This window comes from Corticium candelabrum, chromosome 19 (assembly GCF_963422355.1).
Source record: "Corticium candelabrum chromosome 19, ooCorCand1.1, whole genome shotgun sequence".
In the NCBI taxonomy this organism is placed as follows: Eukaryota; Metazoa; Porifera; class Homoscleromorpha; order Homosclerophorida; family Plakinidae; genus Corticium; species Corticium candelabrum.
In genome coordinates, this window is record NC_085103.1 from 4,989,986 (window position 1) to 5,010,318 (window position 20,333).

At 42.9% G+C, this 20,333-nt stretch overlaps 2 protein-coding genes and 2 long non-coding RNA genes across 7 annotated transcripts; all 4 read right to left on the reverse strand.

The window, feature by feature from the left end:
* Nucleotides 1-1,575: 1,575 nt before the first annotated feature.
* LOC134195186 (uncharacterized) lies at nucleotides 1,576-2,183 on the reverse strand. Its single transcript, XR_009972340.1, has 4 exons — nucleotides 2,025-2,183; nucleotides 1,936-1,967; nucleotides 1,753-1,884; nucleotides 1,576-1,695 (listed from the first exon to the last, which is right to left on the reverse strand). It is a non-coding gene; the product is annotated as an uncharacterized LOC134195186 (long non-coding RNA).
* A 113-nt stretch (nucleotides 2,184-2,296) lies between these two features.
* LOC134195042 (uncharacterized) lies at nucleotides 2,297-5,123 on the reverse strand. Of its 4 annotated transcripts, none has more exons than XR_009972290.1 (8): nucleotides 5,082-5,123; nucleotides 4,973-5,023; nucleotides 4,812-4,868; nucleotides 4,703-4,750; nucleotides 3,683-3,901; nucleotides 3,029-3,602; nucleotides 2,867-2,956; nucleotides 2,297-2,720 (listed from the first exon to the last, which is right to left on the reverse strand). It is a non-coding gene; the product is annotated as an uncharacterized LOC134195042 (long non-coding RNA). The 4 variants fall into 4 exon arrangements; XR_009972288.1 differs by having other exon boundaries at nucleotides 4,937-5,023; XR_009972287.1 differs by having other exon boundaries at nucleotides 3,029-3,200; nucleotides 3,260-3,602; nucleotides 4,812-5,023.
* Nucleotides 5,124-5,697: 574 nt separating this feature from the next.
* On the reverse strand, nucleotides 5,698-6,446 carry LOC134195041 (uncharacterized). Its single transcript, XM_062664044.1, has one exon. It carries the CDS (start codon nucleotides 6,419-6,421, stop codon nucleotides 5,822-5,824), a length of 600 nt encoding a protein of 199 aa, XP_062520028.1. The 5' UTR covers nucleotides 6,422-6,446; the 3' UTR covers nucleotides 5,698-5,821.
* A 36-nt stretch (nucleotides 6,447-6,482) lies between these two features.
* On the reverse strand, nucleotides 6,483-9,709 carry LOC134194652 (uncharacterized protein K02A2.6-like). The gene is made up of 2 exons (XM_062663594.1): nucleotides 6,545-9,709; nucleotides 6,483-6,488 (listed from the first exon to the last, which is right to left on the reverse strand). The coding sequence occupies exons 1-2, from the start codon at nucleotides 9,707-9,709 to the stop codon at nucleotides 6,483-6,485; spliced, it is 3,171 nt and encodes a 1,056-aa protein (XP_062519578.1).
* Between the last annotated feature and the right edge of the window lie 10,624 nt (nucleotides 9,710-20,333).

Consider the following 20,333-nt stretch of genomic DNA (forward strand, 5'->3'; position numbering starts at 1 on the left):
AAGACTATTACTCTGTATAGCAAACCAAAAATCAGACCAAGGTCCATCAAATGATGTAAGCTCATGAGCTCACCACCTTCCATGAAGGGTTGAATAGGCTAGACAAATTTTTGCTGACTCTAGTTCGATAAGATACATAGTTCCACAGTTCAGGAACGCTAGATGGGGAAAAAAGTAGTCCTATTGATATAATTCAGCCACACAGTGCGTCACGTTCGGTTACCCCGAATGGTTTCCCCTACCGCAAAATCTTCACTTGATAAAACTTCCATCGCTAGGCAATGAGTAATCTGTCTTTCCACTCTACGTATATCTGTTCAAAGTGTGAATCAGGTGACTTCAGCGTGAACAGCAGTCTCTTACCCGCGAGAAGCCGTACTCAAGAAATGGCTTCCTACGCATCTCTACGCAGGCAAAGTCTCTCACAAGATGCACGAAATGGTAAGTAGTGAATATACTTACAAAGCCTAGTTAACGGCAAGATGATCTACGGTTCAGAAGCAGACCCGGAAACGTGGACTTTGTGTACAGTGAGATCGGCGAAAGGTGCGTGTTACCCTCGAGGTTGCTCATGCTCTAGAAGCTCCGCCCCCCCCCCAAATATCGTCTATTGACCTGTTTCCACCTGCACTAAACCAGTTATATGTTAAACCTAAACCGTTTCTTAAACCTACTTCGAAGTAGGTTTAGCAAAGTGGTTTAGGTTTAACTGTCACGTGACAGTAGTGCGCTTGTTTAGATGGCTTCTGACAACACTGTTTTGATGATAGTGACTATTTTGTCGGGATAGAATTGCCCTAGAAGATGTAAGGGTTGTTAGCTAGGAGAAAGAAATCAGCAGCTAAGGAGAGAGAGAAGACGGTGTCCTTGGTCATCATCACGCAAATTCCTATTAGCAGATGCTGAATCAGTAACAACCAACAGTTGCCCTGACTCGATGACAGACCAGCCCAATACTTCAAATTAAGGCATTCCTTGACGGTTTGTTTAGATCATCCCGGATGTGCAAGTTCCTAGTGGAAACAGTCGCTTTCTTGAACTGGTTTAGTTTTAAACGCATTTAAGCTAAACTAGTTTAAGGTGCAGCTAGTGGAAACACGACCTACAACATCTCAGCCAAATTTCAGAGCAGTTTTATCCGTATAAATGGCAGTGTGCTTACATGAGCATCCTTTGGGACCTCAAAAAGACATTATTCCTACAGTTAGGCCATACTTAGTACTTCTCTTTGGTATACTCTACTAGTTTGCTGATACACTCACACGCATATATACCTTTCAGCATGTATTCAGTGTAGATGTCCCTCTGTCTTCAGTACTGCTATTGAATGTATACCATCTTGTGCACCACAAACACTAAAACAATCAAAACTGGTGTATTTCTGTGCAGCAATTTCATAACTGCATCCATGTCCTTACAGAGTACTGAACTGGCACTATGACAGATCATGTAAGCTGGTTGGCTTGAGTATATGAGAAGCACTAGCTCCTTACTCAGTTTGCTTCCATCATGCATGGATGTCCTCACAGCATGGAAGATTAGTTACAGAAGTGATGTCATCTCTAGTCTTTATAGCAACAGAGAAATAGTAGCAGTTTTATCAACAAAATCTCTGAATGTAAGATTCTTGCCACGGTACGGTACATGCAGTTCAGAGCACTGTACATCGAATGCCACAGACATGATTACTCCTTGCTGGAAACACAAAACTGATATTAACATTTCTTGTTGCAACAATTGATAATGCCTTACTCTGATAGCGTTTAGTCAAACTTTTGTTAGTTGTATTCCAAGCAAGCCAGAAAAGTGGAAAAACCTCCTGATGTTTGCTACTCATTACAATGATGCTGTCGCAGTATGGATGCATGCATCACTCACTGGTCTCTAAACACAGACCATATGAGTCCTCTAAACAGGAGCACATTGAAGTCTTACCATTACTAACTTCAATTACATGCAGGACCTTCCTAAAACACAATTCACATTACTATATCAACAGCCTCAAACATACGGTAATAGCTCACTTTGATGCTGATCAGCTCCTCTCAATTTGTGAAGACAATAGTAGTGTAAAACCTCTCTTAGGCCGTCTGTTTACAGAAGTCCTCACAGGTATGATATACGATAAAATGCACTACTGATGTAGACTCATACCCAGTCCTCCTCCTCCTCCTCGCTCGCACTCCAGGTGTTAAAAGCACACGCTAAACACGTGGAGAGCACGCGAGGAGGTGGACTGGATATGAGTCTACTACTGATGTTCATAAAATATTTATCAACTGAGGCATTTCACATTGATTCAACTCATACTATATTTTTACAACTGATACGTATACCATACATTTGGAACATCCTACAAGACATGCTGAAATACCAATCACACTAATATCCACATAGTTCTTGATAATCTGTCCAAACTAGCACTCCATGTGGGTAATGGTGCTTAGGAGGCACTTTGTGGCAACTGTTGTTTTCTCTGAAGACTACTTTGCCAGACAGGTTTCCAGGATCAAGTGAAACAGCTTTAAACTGTCAGGATACGAGATGTTAAAACGTAAAAGGCTGCCAGCAGAGCCCCAGGGATATCTGCTGCAACCTTAACTACTCCTAGTATAGCCTTCTCAATGACAAGAAAATACTCTCTTGGACTACCATCAGTTGTTAATCATTGGACAGTTGTTCTCTTGCTTTGTAGCTTCTTGATTAACATCACTTGAATTCTAGAACAGCCAACTATGCTCTAGAGCTAAGCTAAGAACTGCACAGAAAGAAAACAGTTAGTACGGTACTTGACTAAATGCACATGCTTCTGTAGAAAAGGTAGCCAGACAGAACGAGTAATAACATCAGTCTAATAGTTACTAACCTTTACAACATGAAGTCCATGAGACAACTTAGCCTTCTTCGTTGTACTCAAAGACACCAGCCAACAACAGAGCTCCTTCACACAATAAGTCTACAACAAAAAGAAACCTATAACTTCACAGAATTCCCTTTTTAACCAGTACAGCACAGAAATTACCATCACCTTCTGATTCTCTTTGAGAAAAGTACAGGTCCATCAAACACTTTATGGCATGATGATGCTGCTCTTGCTTTGCAAGATTAATGATCTTCCCACACCATCTAGTCTTCCAATCAACTGACATTGTCTCCTTCACATCAGCTTCCCCCAAAATTCGACCAAATTCAAGGAAGCACTTAAAATACATGAAGCATAACAGCACATAAGAAGGAAAGCTTTTCAAAACTAGCTAACTTCATCAACACATCTCAAAGATGGCTGGGTTGCAAGAATTGCTGACGCAGCCTGAGGATCACTTATTACCAAACTCCTTCGAAAAGAAAGTCTGTTCATCAGTTGCACCACAACTTCTTTAGAGGGATTGTTCTTTTGTACAACTCCTGAAGCTCCTTAACATGTCGATTATAGAAATGAACATCTTGTCCTCGTTGAGGTGGGGTATGGCCTTGGACTTAGCAGTTAATGATTCTTTTTGGGTTGTGGCTGTTGATCCTCTTGGCAACAACTTGATGTTGCCAAAACCTCCAGATCTCCAAAACCTTTTAAACATGTTGCGACGCATCTCAACCAGTTACTCCTACATAAAACACCAAACTATACGAATGATACAACAAAAAGATTGCAACTCTTCTTGCATGTCCATTTCCCATAGAATACCTTAAGAAAAGGTACTTGGTGCATATTCAATCGGTGACCAGAGTAAAGTCAATTGATGATGGATAGCATTTGAATGCAAAGACTCCATGTGCAACAGCAGTGACAAATTTGCCATAGTTGTAACAGACGTAGACCCCTTCTTCAGATCAGCCTCAACATCTGCTGAAAAATTTTGGGGAAGAGGAAAAGGCTGAGAAAGAGGACGTTTGCTGTCTCGATCTGCACAACAAACATTATGATAAACAATAAGACAACACGTGTTCCAAACACAACTGCATGCACCTTTACTCTCGTTGTATTTACCCATAATGATAACTAAAATTTAGCAACATTCAACTGTTCACACACACACTGATGACTGTTGGTCTATTCTTTGCCAATGCCATGACAATGGAGCTACCCTAGCTTAGTCGTATACCATTCCAATGACAGCATGTCCTTTCTCCCACCCATCTCAACAATATGGGTACAACTATTAGCATGCAAGACTAACTGCATTATGCATAACAAATTATAGGTGTAAAGGCAAATCTTTTTATAGGGACTTGGCCTCAATTGTGTGCAAGCTCGTTACACCTATGCAAACATAACAACGTAATTTCATTGTTCAGTAGCTAAATCATCAATGACATGACTCTATCAGTGCAAGAGCATGTGGCCCAGAAATGGGTGGTGTCTTTCGTTGGGAATCGTCTGGAGTCGATGTCTTTTCAGGTATGCTTAGTTCATATCACAACTTTTAACACGTCTTGAAAGAAGTTGGCAATGTCTACTGTAGATCAGCCTAATAAGAGCAGTGCTGACTGTCCCATATGCTGAGCTAAGCTACGTCATGAGAATGCCCGACTGACTTCAATTTTGTCTAGACAATTGTATCTCCTCGCCAAACAACCAAGTATTCTGGCTGTTGGAATGTGAAATATTATACTGAAACACCAGCGTATGCACAATCGTGACCAAGTCCCTTTAACTAATGTTCTTGGAAATAGTACTGTATGATACAACATCCTTGTCACAAACCTTCAGAAGATGGTGAAAATTTGACTTCAACACTATTACTACTCATGCCTAAAGAAAGAGAAAATCACTAGAATAGTACTAAGGCATACTGTTCAAATACACATCATACATGGCCCAGGTGAGACGTTGCTGGCAGCAGATATGGGCCTTGAAGAAGCTGAAGATGCTAGTAAGTATCAGCAACAGACACAGTGTTACTCAAGTATAGTTAATGACTCCAGACATTACACATACATTAACATTGGATACAGATAGGTACATGAACCATACATGATTGTCTCTCAGAAGAACTGAAGCCATTACAGTCGGTCAGTGAAAATGCTAGTACAATAACATTTACAACAGAAGAATCACCGCTTGGTTACTGCTAAGAACGAACCATCTGCAGGCAATGTGGAAAATGAAGCATCATTTGCACCATTTGCACCATCAAAGACAACTGGTATTGAACGAAGTTTGAAGTGTAGTAGATATACTACGGATACCGGTACAGTGTGTACTTGATTGCAAGTCTGGGTCAGTATCATCAAAATACGGAAAGTTGGACTCGTTGAAAACCGACGACGCTGGAAAAACGGCAAATAATCAACGCTGTTATTTACCAAAGAAAACGGCTTACCATTGCTACCAGCAGCACTCTCACAAAGAGGCCGGGCGTAGACGGCATCGTACAAACACAGTAGCATACAGTGCGCGAGTGTGTGTTGAACTAGAGATAGGCACCAGCTTGGTTTGGAAAACTGAAAGCGTAGACAATGACGTAGTCAAGCACATGGTCAACTCACCAAAGGATTGACTTCTAGAATCACTGTAACTTTAGTCTTGTTGTCAATCACAATGTCATCCTCCAAATCAAGCCATTCTTCGAACTCTAACAAAAAATGCTGAAAAATTGGCCGGTCCACAGATCTCAGGCTGGGAAAGACCTGCAGTGACGCTTCCCTGGTCTACATCGGTCCAAGGATCGGGTCTGCTACGTGAGACTTGTGGTGTTATACGGTTTGTATTTATTCTACTCAACACACTAGAACTCAACACACTACGAAGACATACTACGAAGATACAATAGTTACGCATGCGTGTCACTACGCTATTAATAGAGTCACTCCACATCTCCCCTTACAGGTCGAGTTTCATCGGCCTCTTTATTTGACAACCAGTCTGGCTTCTCGTTTGTGGCCTGGTTGGTGTTGTTTGACCAGTTTCCGTATTCTGGGGACTTCCGATTTCAGGTGAAGTGCCAAACTTTGGGATGGCTTTCAAATGTCCTCTATTTCTCCTCACCTCCCCTTTGTCTGTTTTAATGACATAGGATCGTGGAGTGTGGCCTGGACCGACGATTGTCCCTTGAGCTGGCTCTTTACTTGACGTTATCCAGACTTCCGTGTCCTTTTGTAATTGGGGCAGGTCTTTAGCTCGATGTCTGGAGTCAAAGTTCTTCTTCTGTTTGCTTTTGAAAAAATTATCTGCTTCACGAAAATTCCTCAGATAATCCCAGTGTGGGGTGAGTTGTGCTGTCGACTGTGGCATTGTTGTTCTCAATCGTCTTCCCATGAGCAATTCTGAAGGACTGAGAGTGCACCAAGGCAGTGGCGTGGATCTGTAAGCCAGTAGCCCGAGATGTGGGTCCTCCGCCTTTGTCAGTAGCTGTTTGATGGATTTGACCATCCGCTCCACGAGTCCGTTGCTCTGCGGGTACCTAGGGCTGCTGGTTATCATGACGAATCCATAAGCCTTAGCGAACTCTTTGGTTTCCCGAGCGATATACTGAGGTCCGTTGTCACTCCTGAGAATATCAGGGATGCCGTGACGGGCAAAAACAGATTTCAAGGCTTGAATTACTGCTAAGGCTGTGGTGGACGTCAACTTGATAAGCTCTGGATATCTTGAGAAGTAGTCAATGACAACAAGATAATGAGCTCCATTTAACTCCATCAAGTCCGTTCCCACAACTTGCCAAGGAAAATCCGGTAACTGAGAAGTCATGAGTGGTTCAGTTCCTTGTGGATTCTCCTTTGCACATGTGGGGCATTGTTGCACCAATTGATATATCTGTTGTGTTATCCCCGGCCACCAGACGGAGGTGTGTGCTCTCTGTCTGCAACGAACTATGCCCTGATGACCCTCATGAATTTTGGTCAGGACATCTTTTCTGAGTTCGTCAGGAATCACTACACGGTTGTTGTATAGTAGTAGGTCGTTGTGTACCGTCAGTAGCGATCTTACTCTCCAAAACGGGATTAGAGAAGTTTCCTCAGGACATTTGTCGGGCCATTGTGACTGACTGTACTGCATCACTTGGGCACACGTGGCATTTCTAGCTTGTGCTTCTCGGTACGTTTGTAGTCTGTCCGTTGTAGTTGGTAAATTAGCAACTACCTCATTGATGAAGGTCTCAACATCGTCCTGTAGAGAATCCTCCGTGATCTGTTCTTGTAGGGGTGCTCTTGACAACGTGTCAGCTGTATAAAGCAGTTTCCCAGGTACATGTTCAATTGTGAAGTCGTATCTCGCCAAACGAAGTCTAAAACGAACAATTCTTGGCGGTAACCTGTCCAAGTGCTTAGTGCTAAGCAAAGGAACTAACGGCTTGTGGTCGGTCTCGATATGAAATTTGCGACCAAGTACGTAATCTTGAAACTTATCGCAAGCCCATGTTAATGACAGAGCTTCCTTTTCAATTTGCGCGTAGCGCTTCTCAGTATCTGTCATGGACCGTGATGCGTATGCTATCGGCTTCCATTTATCTCCGGCTTCTTGAAGAAGTACCGCGCCTAGACCGTGTGATGACGCGTCAGCGGATACTTTCACCTTCTTCTGCGGATTGTACAGCTCCAGGACAGTAGGACGAGTCAATTCATCTTTGATTCTTGTGAATGCTTGCTCTTGTGGATGTTCCCATAACCATGAGCATCTCGTACTCAACAGCTCTCTCAAAGGTTGACTTATCTCTGAAAGATGTGGTGAAAATTTTCCCAATTGGTTTGCCATCCCCATGAAGCGGCGCAATTCTGATACGTTCTTGGGCTGTTCTAGGTCTTGGATAGCTTTCAGCCGGGCTGGATCCGCTCTGAGACCTTTGCCATCAATAATGTGACCAAGAAATTTGACGGTGTGTACCCCAAACTCACATTTGGCCTTATTTAGAGTTGCTCCTGCTGCTTGCAGTCGTTGTAAGACCGAAGTCAGTCGGTCGTCGTGTTCCGTTTGACTTGTTCCGAATATGAGAATATCGTCCATGTGACATAATACTCCAGGTAGTCCCGAAAGAATCTTGCTCATTCGCCGTTGGAAAAGCTCGGGCGCACTAGCGATGCCGAATGGTAACTTGTTGAAGCAGTACCGTCCGTGAGGAGTGACAAAGGTAGTCAGTAGCCTAGATTCCACCTCTAGAGGTATCTGCCAAAACCCACTATTAGCATCGATTTTGCTAAACGTTGTGGCTCCCGCCAATTGAGCAAGTGTGTCGTCCACTTTGGGTATGGGGTAAATCTCTCGTAGTACATTCTCGTTGAGGGGTTTCATATCTACGCAAATCCTGACGTCTCCTGTCTTTTTCCTGACTACAACCATACCAGCGCACCATTCTGTAGGGTCTTCCACTTGTGAGATGACGCCAATCGTTTCCATTCGATCTAGTTCTTCTTTGACTTGTTGTCTGAGAGAAATTGGAACATTCCGGGGTGTGTACAGCGCATAGAGCTTGGCTCCCTCTCTAAGCTTGATTTTGTATGGATCACCAAGATTACCCAGTCCCTGAAAAACTTTGGGAAATCGGTCTGGTATGGTGGTTCCTACACTGGTCGCTTGGATCCTGTGGACAAGTTGTAACGATGTGATAGCCGGTAACCCTAGTAAATTGGTTTTCAATCCCTGGACAACGAAGATAGTCTCCTCTGATGTCTTGTTATTCACTGATAGTGTACTTGTGAATTGTCCCAATGTCCGAAGAGCTGTAGATGTTGGTCCATACAAGGCCTTGGACGGTTTCTGTAACTTTGGCATTTCTAACATTCTATGTGCCTCTTCTGTGATCACTGTCACCTCGGCCCCCGTATCTAACTTGAATGTTAGCTCTTTGCCTCCTACTGAAATTTTGGAAGACCATGTGATCCTTTTGGATACGTTCACTGGAAATACATAGGCCCCGTCTCGACTCTCACTGTCCACATTTTCGATTGTCTTCGAGAAACATTGAGCTCCAAAGTGACCCTTTCGGTTACACTTTGAACACCTGGCTTGTCTTGCTGGACAGTAGGCTTCTTTAGCATGATATCTTCCGCAGCGCTTACATTGGTGTCGCGCGGGTGGGGTTGCCGACTTTGACCGTCCGCCGCCAAACTGGTGTCTGCTTGCTTGCGATTTGCCACCTGTGGTGCCGCTTTTACCGCCTGCTGTGCCGCTTTTAGCGCCGTTTCGCACTTGCTCTATGACAATTGGATGGTCCTTGCTGCCGTCACCTTGCAGATGTTTATGCTGTTCTTTCACGGCTTCTCTCTGTCTTGTAGATCGTTTGACCTTCTCCAACGTAAGCTCAGCATCACACTGTAGACGTTCTGATAGCGCCTGGTCTCTTATTCCGACGACAATTCTGTCCCTCAGCATTTCCTGTTGCAAACTTCCGTATTCGCATGTCTCGACCAGTTCGTACAAAGCGGTGATATACTGCTCGATAGACTCTCCCTCTAACTGATTTCGTCGATTGAAGCGCGCTCTCTCGTAGATCACGTTGCGACGTATGCGGAAAAATTCTTCGAATTTAGCAATCACCTCATCGTACTTCTTTTTGTTGTCTTCCGTGATGTTGGTGGAAGTTAGGACTCCCTCTGCGTCCTCTCCCATGCAGTAGAGTAACGTGGACACTTGACGTACTTCGTCCGCGTCTGCCAGGCCTGAGGCGATTCGAAACTGTGCGAATCTTCTCTTCCACCTCGGCCAGTCGTCTGGCTGCCGAAAGTTGAAAGGACCTGGTGGTTCGAGTCGTATGAGTCCCACTCCTGTCGCCATGTGGTGTTATACGGTTTGTATTTATTCTACTCAACACACTAGAACTCAACACACTACGAAGACATACTACGAAGATACAATAGTTACGCATGCGTGTCACTACGCTATTAATAGAGTCACTCCACAAGACTACGCATGCTAGGCGGGTGACAAGTGTACTGTACTGCTGAAGAATCGTCACCCCTAGATCATTGTATCAATGATCCCTTTCCTTCTCTGCCCGAAGCAGACACAGACACAGGCACACACTTCTTCCCAGCTAGCTTGCAGCACATGAAGCACGTGGAACAGACAGCTTTGACTATAGTTGTGAGAATCACGCGGTCTGATATCGATGTCACCTGTTTATAAGTCTTTGGCGGCACACACCGGAGTGAAGACGCAGGCCATCGTCAAAGGAAGGTATGTAGCACCCGAGTGAACAGGTAGCCGACACCTTGGTAAATACAGACGGGCTAGAGTATAGCGCACGTTACAGATATGGCCGCAATGCGTTTGACGGTACGTCTACTCGTTCTCGCCCTAGACTGCAGCACATTGCGGAAGTGCGCTGTATGGATGTGGACTTTAGAGTCGAGCGTAGAGTGAATCACTGCCCAGCAGTGTTCACAAACACTCGTTCCTTCAAGTCTCACGTCCACAGAAACACCGGTATCGCGATGTCATCTGGCGAGAAGAGGCAGGCAGCAGTCACAGCCAAGCAACTGACAACTTTGGCGAACAATTTTGCGAGGAAGAAGGGATTTATGATGACCATGAACTACCAGCCACCTTATTAATTAATTGATCCAGGGACACTGAAATACACCTCTGATACATTCTTGCTTAAGTGAAGGCACGTTCACAGATCAACTTGTAGTAGGAAATTGGGCAATGCTGCACATGGGCGACACGCAACCAGTGTACTTACTTGATTGCCTGTGTACTGCCAGATAAATCCTGAATCCACTTAGCATCTTGAATTAAGACAGTAACAAAGTTCAGAGTACAAAGACAGATGTTATAGAGAGCTTGGTTGTCAATACAGTAGGTCTCATCAGTATTCTCAACGAGCTGCATGCTCGCTAGCTGGTGGATAGACAGAGTGGCATCGTATGGCTCAACAACCGTGCCACTGACTTCAGGAGATGGAACAACAGAGAACGTGTTTGTGATACGATCAGGGTACTCTTCACGGATCTTAGAAATTGGTAAGGTGTCCACCTCTGATCCTGTTCTTCCACCCAATGAATGAGTGAACTGAAAACCTTGCAGACAGTCTCATCCTTCTGCTTCTTTTCTTATCACATCAAGAACAGAGTCAACAAGTTCCGCTCCTTCTGTGTAGTGGTCCTTAGCCCAGTTGTCTCTAGCACCACTCTGCCAGACTGGCTTCTAGAAACCATTGTATGTAACGCACGTTAATTCTAGACATTCCTCACCGAACACAAATTTTTAGGCCAAAAAACTGTCCAAGTGGTCCAAACCAACTGAATCCATTGTTCCCGGCTCTAGACTAACGAGAACGGCGCGTGCAACGTATTTCCTGCCTAGAATTTCAAACAGAATTTGTAAAGCACACTTGCCGTTTCCTAGCAACGATTACATTTAGAGAAACCTGTTGCTTCGTTGCACGTATTCTAACAGAGACATAGCTATACGTATAGTTAAGCTAGCCTCGACGCTAGCCATCTTTTTATACGTGGTGGAGGTAACGGGCGCGATGATATACGTTGAGTTCACATGACCGGAAACGAAGTTGTCACTGTTTAGAGCGAAATAATCTTGGCTACGCCACGTTGATCCGCTCGAGCTGAAGATCAGAATCACCGTGATAAGTTCCGGGGGAATCAATATCATCCCCATCAGAACTAACTTCCCAAAACTGAAATAGCATGTTTTGTTGAAGACTTCGGAATACATTAACCCTTGCTGTCCTGCTTGTAATTGAACAGTTTCACGCATTTTCTACGAGATGGCGATGGAAATGACCGTGTAACTAGGCTGAAAAGAGTAAGTTACGTACTCATGCAATGCAAGTGAGACACGCGGCTATCTCAATGGTGAGACTGTTTCACCTAATGATCGACAGACTGAGAACACTCACATGAACGTGATACGTAACATTAGTGCGCACGCTCAACTGGTACTTACGACATGCAGCCAGTGGATTCAATAGACAAAATTGAAATTGCATCGACGAATCAAGAAGACAATGTCGATAGATGTTTACTACACACTGTCTTTACCTAGAGAGAGTGGTAGTCAACCATCACAATTTGAGCAGCGTATACTCATTAGCTTAGAGGATTTATAGAAATTCAGACAATCTAGCACGAGCTCATGAAGACCCTAGTGCTTTGGTAGTACATGTATACGTATACAAAGCAACGGTTGCAATATGGCTGGGCCATCTGCTGTAGATTAGTACGGTACCATAGTATAGAACGATGTTTTCAAGCAGAAAAAGGCGAACACATAGGCCTAGAGACCTCAAATCGTTACATCTCAGTCTCTCTGATGCTATAATAATCTTGTTGTCTAGAAAATAATGTTGTGACATGCTGTGTGTGTGTGTGCGTGCGTGCGTGTGTATGTGTGTGTAACCAGTCCCGCTGTGCTTTCAGCTTTCCCAAAGTATCACTAATTTTCACATTATACTGCATGCGTAATACGCTACAATTGGACAATTTCATGCATTTCGATAATGACCGTGGAAGCTGCAAAACGAATTAAATGACTCGACGTGATACACAAGAACGAGGTGACCGTGACACAGTTCCAACCAATGACAGAGCTGCTAATTATCATCGCATAACCGTGAAACTTTATAGTATGTACTCACGTTCACAAGCTTCGAAAACCAGCTGAATTATGTTCCAAGTTAGCAAACGATCATTCCAATTTTTAGTTTATAATAATAGTCAGCCATCACAATTTGCGTTGCGAGTGCATTGTAGCTAGATATTAAACCTAAACTAAATGCATAACGTCACAATTTCAATATCAGTTTCGAGTGATATCATGTAATAACAGCAACACTGACTAGATAAAAGACACCAGAGCATCACTAAGACTGTCCAAGGCAAACGTATAATATTCGATTGCATGCTACGTAATAAACTACTGCATGCATGCCAGAGCTGCAATCATGTCTTACTGCGATATGTTGCTAATACTTTGCCACCTAAACGTCGTGGTACTTTTCGAGTCTTGCTCTTGCCTTATCACATTCGTCTTCTTCTAACGGTTTCTTGCTTTGATAGATCAACCATTCGTCTGGAGTATTGTCCACCAAATTCCAATATTTCAAAAGAGGTTTTCTACAATTAACCCAAGCTGCAATCTGTTGTACTGGTAGCGGTGGCAACGTTGGGTCAGGAACAAGTGACTTCTTCCATGATCGACAATCATCGTAATGATCAAGAAACGCTGCAAGGTTTGGCAAGAAAGGATCGTCGCCTCTGCCCCGCCGCTTCCGTGCAGTGTCTGTGCTAAGGCACCTGTCGAAAACTGGGTAATTCAAATTGCGTACCCGCACTCCACGAAAAGCGGGGAAAATGTGATGAGCACAATAATGATCTTTGTGCTCGAACACTAGTGAGCATTTTGAACAACACAGTGGACACTTGGCTTGACATCCTTTTATTTCTTTCCAAATTCTTTCACGCTCGTCGATCATGCTAGATTCTAATGTTTCTTGCAAATAATTAGATCGTACGTCGGTTAGTAGCTTCCTCATACTAACCTTAAACTTTTCACAAAAATTGTTAACTTTTGAAATAGGAAAGTTGGTTATTTGTGGAAATCTTTCCAATGCAACCATTAGCAAGTTTCGAGAACCAGCACTCTCAGATGAGTCGTCAACACACTTTGCTAAGTAGGCCTTAAAGTTATTAAGACAACCAGAAGGCTGAGAGCTTTGCCGCCAACGTTCAGCGACGTCCATGATCGCCTTGTACATTTGTGAAACACTGTTTTCAAGTGTGCGCATTTCCTTGCCTATTGTTACCTGTTTACGATTTTCAAACATTTCCATAAATAGCTTTTTCAGATATGCGTTTACATCGATGCAATACTCCAACACCGCATCATAGTTCCCTACCGTGAAAGAGCTATGATACGCACGTTTTGTTGCATACTCGGCATTCGGCATTTCTTGTTGAACTTGGCCAAGTACTTCCGACGCAAATTCTTGCACTTTACTCTTTACCCAAACATTCAGTTGTCTGCTGTACTCGTCAGCAAACGTTGCTGCACGTTCTAAATCGTTGGCTTCGTCACTGACCGTGGTAAGAAATGTTTGGCGTTTTTTTAACCTCTTCGTTTCGAGCTGCATTTTCTCTTCAGCCCTTCGCTTGTCATCGGCAGAGCAGACTGCCGTACAAGCTACTCGTTGTAAGTAAACTATAAGATCGTTAGTAAATGGAGCTAGCCGCAGTTTCAGTCTATTGTTAAACGAGCTCAAAGAAGGTTGCATCTCGTTGACAATCTTGCTAGCCCGAACAACGACATCTGTAACAATAGCTGGGTCGCACTGTCCATCTTCTGATTCGAACTTAGCTGCAACCCTGTCTCGCAGATTCTCTACTTCTTTTCTCATTCGAGGCACCACGCGAGTCGTGACTTCTTCTCGACTAATAGGATGATTATGCGACTTTGGAAGAACTCCGTGCAACAGTTTCTGAGGTAATTTACGTAAAGTACCAAACCAGCCGTCGTGGGTTCTGTCGCCGAACTCTGTTGTGTTGCTTACTTTCTGAGCTGTATCAACCACACCAGACGTTATTTCGAGATATTTATCAAACCACTCGTCGTGGCTAGAGTCGCTGAAGTGTGTCGATTTCAACAATTCAACCGAACAGGAACCCATAGCCACGACCGCAAGTATTTTGTCATCAATGCGATGTCTTATCAGAACGTCTCTAAAAGTTGTCACAATTTCTTGCTCGATGTCCTCCTTCTTCTTTTTAATCTCTTCAAGATGCTTTGTGTAGTTCGTCTCATATCGGCTCCACGATTCATCAAAAAGTTTTGCTGCATCGGACGTAGACAAAGAAGATTCATATTCAGTACGCTTCAACTCGTTTTCAAGATGTTCATGAAAGCGTCGATCAGATTTCAATCTGTCGCTAGCCAACTGTCGCTGTTTCAGCCATGAATATTTGTGAAATTCATAAAAAGATGAAATTGGAGTTGTTAGCTTGCAACGAAATTTTTCCTTTAGGTCTTCGTTGTATCTCTTGGCTTGAGTGCCCTTTTCAAAGTCGCGTTCTAACTCATCTTCCATTAATTCTTTCAATTTACTTAACTCAGCACGACATTCTAAGTCATACTTTTCGACTACTTTTTCGTCCCTAGCCGTATGCAATCGTTCTGTGTGTTTCTTAAGAACAGCTCTCGCCTGCTTGTCGAACTTGCTTTCGGCTGGTTTGACAAGAGATGTCACGATCTTATTCATCTCTTTGTGAAGATGCAATTCATCAAGAGCTTTGTAATGCAATAGTGTGTAACCGTACTCAGTGAGTGTATCCCACACTATACAAGCGTGTCTATACCAGTCTACTAGAGGGTCACAATCATCAGGCGGCTTTACCTTTGAATGATCATCTAGCGTGGATCGCAGTATCTTTCTGCGTAGAGCAAACGCCTCTTCCGAAAATACAGCAGACGGTGATTCCACAGTCCGACCTTCCTGTTTGGTTTCATAAAATGCATTCGGAAGAAGAAATATAGCGTCTTGTCTCAAAGACACGAGATCATCAAGGTCTTTCTGTCCACTTTCCATTGCCTCTTTCAGCGTTTTCCTCAGCAGAGTTAACGAATCGCTTTGTACTTTAGTGTCACGATCTCTTTGGTCTCGCAAAACGAACATCATTTCTGTTCGAATATCGGTCAACTTCAGATAATCCATTGCGTACAAACAGATTTCTAATAATTCCTTAATCTGTGTGGTAATTTCACCCTTATGGTTCACTATAACGGCATCCGAACAAGCCATAGCCATCACCGTAATTTGATTGTCAAACACGTGACCACCTCCTTCCAAAGACAACAGCCCTTCCGAATCAAGAACTAAAAGATATCTTCCGTCCGATATGCTTACGAATGAAGCATACAAACCTTTCGTGCATCTTCCCGTCCTTGTAGCAAACCCACAACCAAACAAGTAATTGAGCAATGTAGATTTGCCAGAACTCTGCGCGCCTATAACTGATACGACAACCAAATTGTTTCTGTTCTTCAACTCGACTCCTAGTTGTCTCATTATATCTTGTATAAACTTGCTTGCAGTCATCTGTAATTGATTTCCTCGAAGTAATTGCATAGGATAACCTTCCAATACACATTGCGTGTAAACTTGCTTAATTACCTGGGGGTCTAGATGGAGTTTCTTCAAATGATCATTCACTATCTTATCATCTTCTAGCAAAGCACAAAGTTCCATCAATTCGTTCCAGAAGGAGTCTATCGATATATCAAACTGATCAATGCAAAACGAAACTTCCTTTAGCTTGCGTTTGATATCATCTTTTTTGTGTTGAGTTCCTTCTTTACTGTTCTGTTGACCTGTGGATCTGATTGATTCCAATGGTTTCATTTGCTGACTAAGCTCTCGTCTCTCCTTAAAGAGAGGATCGATATATCGGTCTTTCCACACCTCCAAGTAATGTTGAAATTCTGCCAAATGATGGCGATTTTTGATTGACACAAGAACAATGAATAGTCTGACTGGATGAGATATCTCAATCGTTTGCCGGCGAGTCTGCAACTCTCTCATCTCTTGTTCTAGTTTTGCTAATTCTACGTGAATATCACCTGTAACTTCGTTTTCCTGAAGTTCTTTCTCCTGGTGACGAATTTTAGCCATAGAGGCGTAAATTGCTGTTAGAGGAAAAAGAAGATTAGCAAGGTCGGTTTTCTTCGGATTACTTGCTTCAAGAGCCTCAAATACTTTTCTTCCCAAAGCCGAAAATCCGTCTAATTGCCTACCAGACTCCTTCTTGTAAGCCTGACCTTGTCCAGTACAACAAGACACAAAACACCTTTGAATAACTTCGGAGCAAGGTAATCGTTGTTTGAGTTTGTCAAATATCGGTGCCATCTCATCTTTAATGCGTATAACAGTCATCTGTCGCTGCTCCTGAGTGCGACATTTGGCAAGATCTTCGACGAACACAACTTGTGCTATTCTATTAGGAAAAATCTCTCCTAACGATTGATTAATTGATGACGATTGTGGAATGGTAGGAGACATTTCTGCACTACTGGGAACATCACGAACAAAAATGGCAATTTTTGCGTTGCTGCAGTGAAGATTACAACTGTTTAGTAAAAACGATCGCAAACTGTCATCAAGAGAACCTCCAGGACCAAAGTCATTAGCAGTCACGTGAACAAGTACTAGAGCTGCAACCGAGCAAAGAGTGGACAAAGCATGACAAAATGTTTTTTCATTCGTAAACCCGTGGACATCGGCAAAGTTGAGACCGCATGGAACGTTAGATTTGACCTCAAGTAAAAGATCAATAGAAGGGGAATGACATAAACCGCCATCACCTTCGTCAGAGCACACATCAAACGAATCAAAACCTAACGACGTAGTCTCTAGTTGTCCTACCAACTTTCCCGTCAATGTTGATTTTCCTTTCCGTACAGCGTTTGCTGTACCGCATGATACGACGAGTGGATGACTTGGGACTGCGAGAACATCTTGAAGAGATTGAAAGTTTGTGACTGTTCGAGTATCGTCTACAGAAAGTTGAAGAACGTAAGCGAACGGAACAGCGCAATACAGACTCGAATAGAGAGACACGAGGCGACTGTGAACTGCATCAGGCATTACCTCTAACAAAGCAATAAAAATATCTTTGAGCGTTATCTCCAAGAGCAAACGAGGAAGCGCAGCAGTTTCGTCCGCCCTTGTTTGCCTTGCCAGGACGGAAACAATCACATATACAACTGATTGAAAGTTTTCTCTTCGCTTTAACAAATCCACTAAATAGGACTTGAGATGGACAGCAAACCCCTTACCGCCACATTTACGATAGATATCGATTACCTTTTCTGAAGAGAGCTCTTCCAGCTCAACTGTGAAAAGACTGTCGTCGTTTGTAGAATTAGGACGACTATCTCCGATCATCATTTCGTAGAATTGTTGCTTCACTCTCAATTGTCGCTCACTGTCAGATTCAAAACGTCTTCCTAAACGCTTAGCATTTTCTACTGCATTACTAAAGTGAGACTGCCGACTACAATCTGAAGGTATCGTCTCATTAGAAGACGATGCTTCTGAACATACATATATACAATACAAGAGATTAAATAATGCCATATAGTGTGTACACAATCAGAAAAGTCTCATCACTTACCATCTCTAGTGTTTGCCACTGAAATTGCAGCAGATTTATCCCAAATATAACTTGCTGCTGTCTGAGATCCCAAGTCGCTACCAATGCCAATCGTCTCAATACTATCATTTGTATGATGATTTTGATCTAGAAAACAAAAGTAACGAATCTATAATACATGACAAACTGCTGTAGCCTGCACTATAGGTGCATGCATGTATGTACAAGACGGCAAGTGTGTGTGTATATATATATATATATATATATATATATATATATATATATATATATATATATATATATATATATATATTATATATATATATATATTATATATATAAAGAGCTTACCCGGGGGATATCCCCAACCTAATAATCAATACTTACAAATTGTTGTGAATTTTAAGGCACGTCTCTGTCGCTAGAAAAGCCAGTGGTCGTCTCAAGTAGTATGTAGAATGCCGGTGTACCAGTGATTTGCTACCTCCGGTGATCTATTACCGCGGTGGCAAATCACCTCAAGGGTAGTAGATCACCAAACCGTCATTCGAAGACAATGATGTAATTAGGTTACTGTAGACAGTACAAGTGTACGGCAGTCTGAAAAAAGATCTTTGCCAGCTTCATTAAAAGCTCTGGAATCAATCATGTTCTCATCTCTGCTATACTATAAACATTCAAGTGCAAATGAACGGGACCGATTGTGGAACGTTTTCTGCAGCATACCTGACGAAGCTGCATGTGCCACGAAAAAACATCCATTGTAAACTCTCGTGTTCTGGAAATGACAGAGCACACAAAAAGTGCCTCGAGTGTCTACAGAAATAGCGGCTTTTCCATTTCATCTGAGATGAGCAGTTACGTTAATTGTGCAGAATGATAGTGGTACTTTTTGTATGTGTATAATGCAGAAAGGTCGCGTTGTAAAGAAGACAATTTAACAGCTTTTGTTAGCTGAACCTCTAAAAACAGACTTTCGAAGTTATAGTAGAGGACTCGAAGGACGATGATCATCCAAAGAAAGCCGTCCAAAAGCTAATCACAAGGTCTGTAGTAGAGCATGACTACTCCGCACAGGAAACGTGCCATCACCTTACGGGTGAGAAGTTAGTAGTATGGAGTAGAACAATTTTACGTGTCAACGTTGATGGTCAACGGGAAGTCGATGTGGCACAAGATAAACAGGCTACAATTTCAAGTGCCATAGACCACTACGTAAACAGGCTAAAAAGTAACGAATTTGAAAATCTCTGCTTTGATGACTTTGTCACGCAGTACGATTTCAAAAGGACGTCTTGTCAAACGCAACAAAAGGCTGTCATTCGTTACGTTCCTGAAGTAAAGGCTGCACTTCCATATGATTTGGAAAAGTATGAAATTTACTGCTTTAGGCAGCTGGTAAAATAAAATATAAACCTTTACGGTGCATAGAAGAACTGACCGCTGATTTTGGTGGTAGTGCAGTTGCTTCGTGGGAAGAATGGCAGTGCTGTTGCTCTGACGACCTGAATCGTCGGATTTGTTTTGCTCAGGACGTTGAAAGGGCAACAGATCACGACGAAGTAGAAATCGATGGTGACAATCTAGCACCCTGCGATGTTGATGAAAATGGTACGTGCAATAGTAGATGGCACGCAGTAGAAGACTGGATGGTATTGTGTCAGTTAGATGCTGACTTTTCAGAATCTCCAGAGAACGAACAGGGTTCTGATAGTAATACCGATTGGACAGCATCTGCTGTGAATTTTCCTGATGCCCAAGAAGCCATAACATTTATTGCTGATAATAAATCTGAGCACGGTGTAGTTGATCAGAACGTTGACCTGAGCGACTATAATCCTGATTTCTTACTAGGCAATCAGTGAGTTGCATATGACATAGTCAAATGCCATTTCAAAAACTTAACCAGGGTCTGTCGCCGGATCCACTTCGATGTGTCATATGTGGAACGGCTGGTACTGGTAAGTCGTATCTTATCGGATGCTTCCGTTCTCTACTCAGAGGTGCATGTTGTGTCGCTGCTCCAACAGCAACAGGGGTAGCAGCGTTTAATGTGAATGGTAGAACATTGCACTCTTTATTAAAACTGCCTCTCAACTTTACGGCAAGTAATGAATTGCGTGGTCCTGCACTACAGAATCTGCAGGAACAGTTAAAGCAATGTCGTTATCTAATTATAGACGAAATGTCAATGATTGGTCGACGTCAGTTAGGCATGATACATCAGAGGTTGTGTCAGGCACGTCCTGACCATGCTGGAGCCTTTCGGTGGTCTGTCCTTGGTACTGGTCGGAG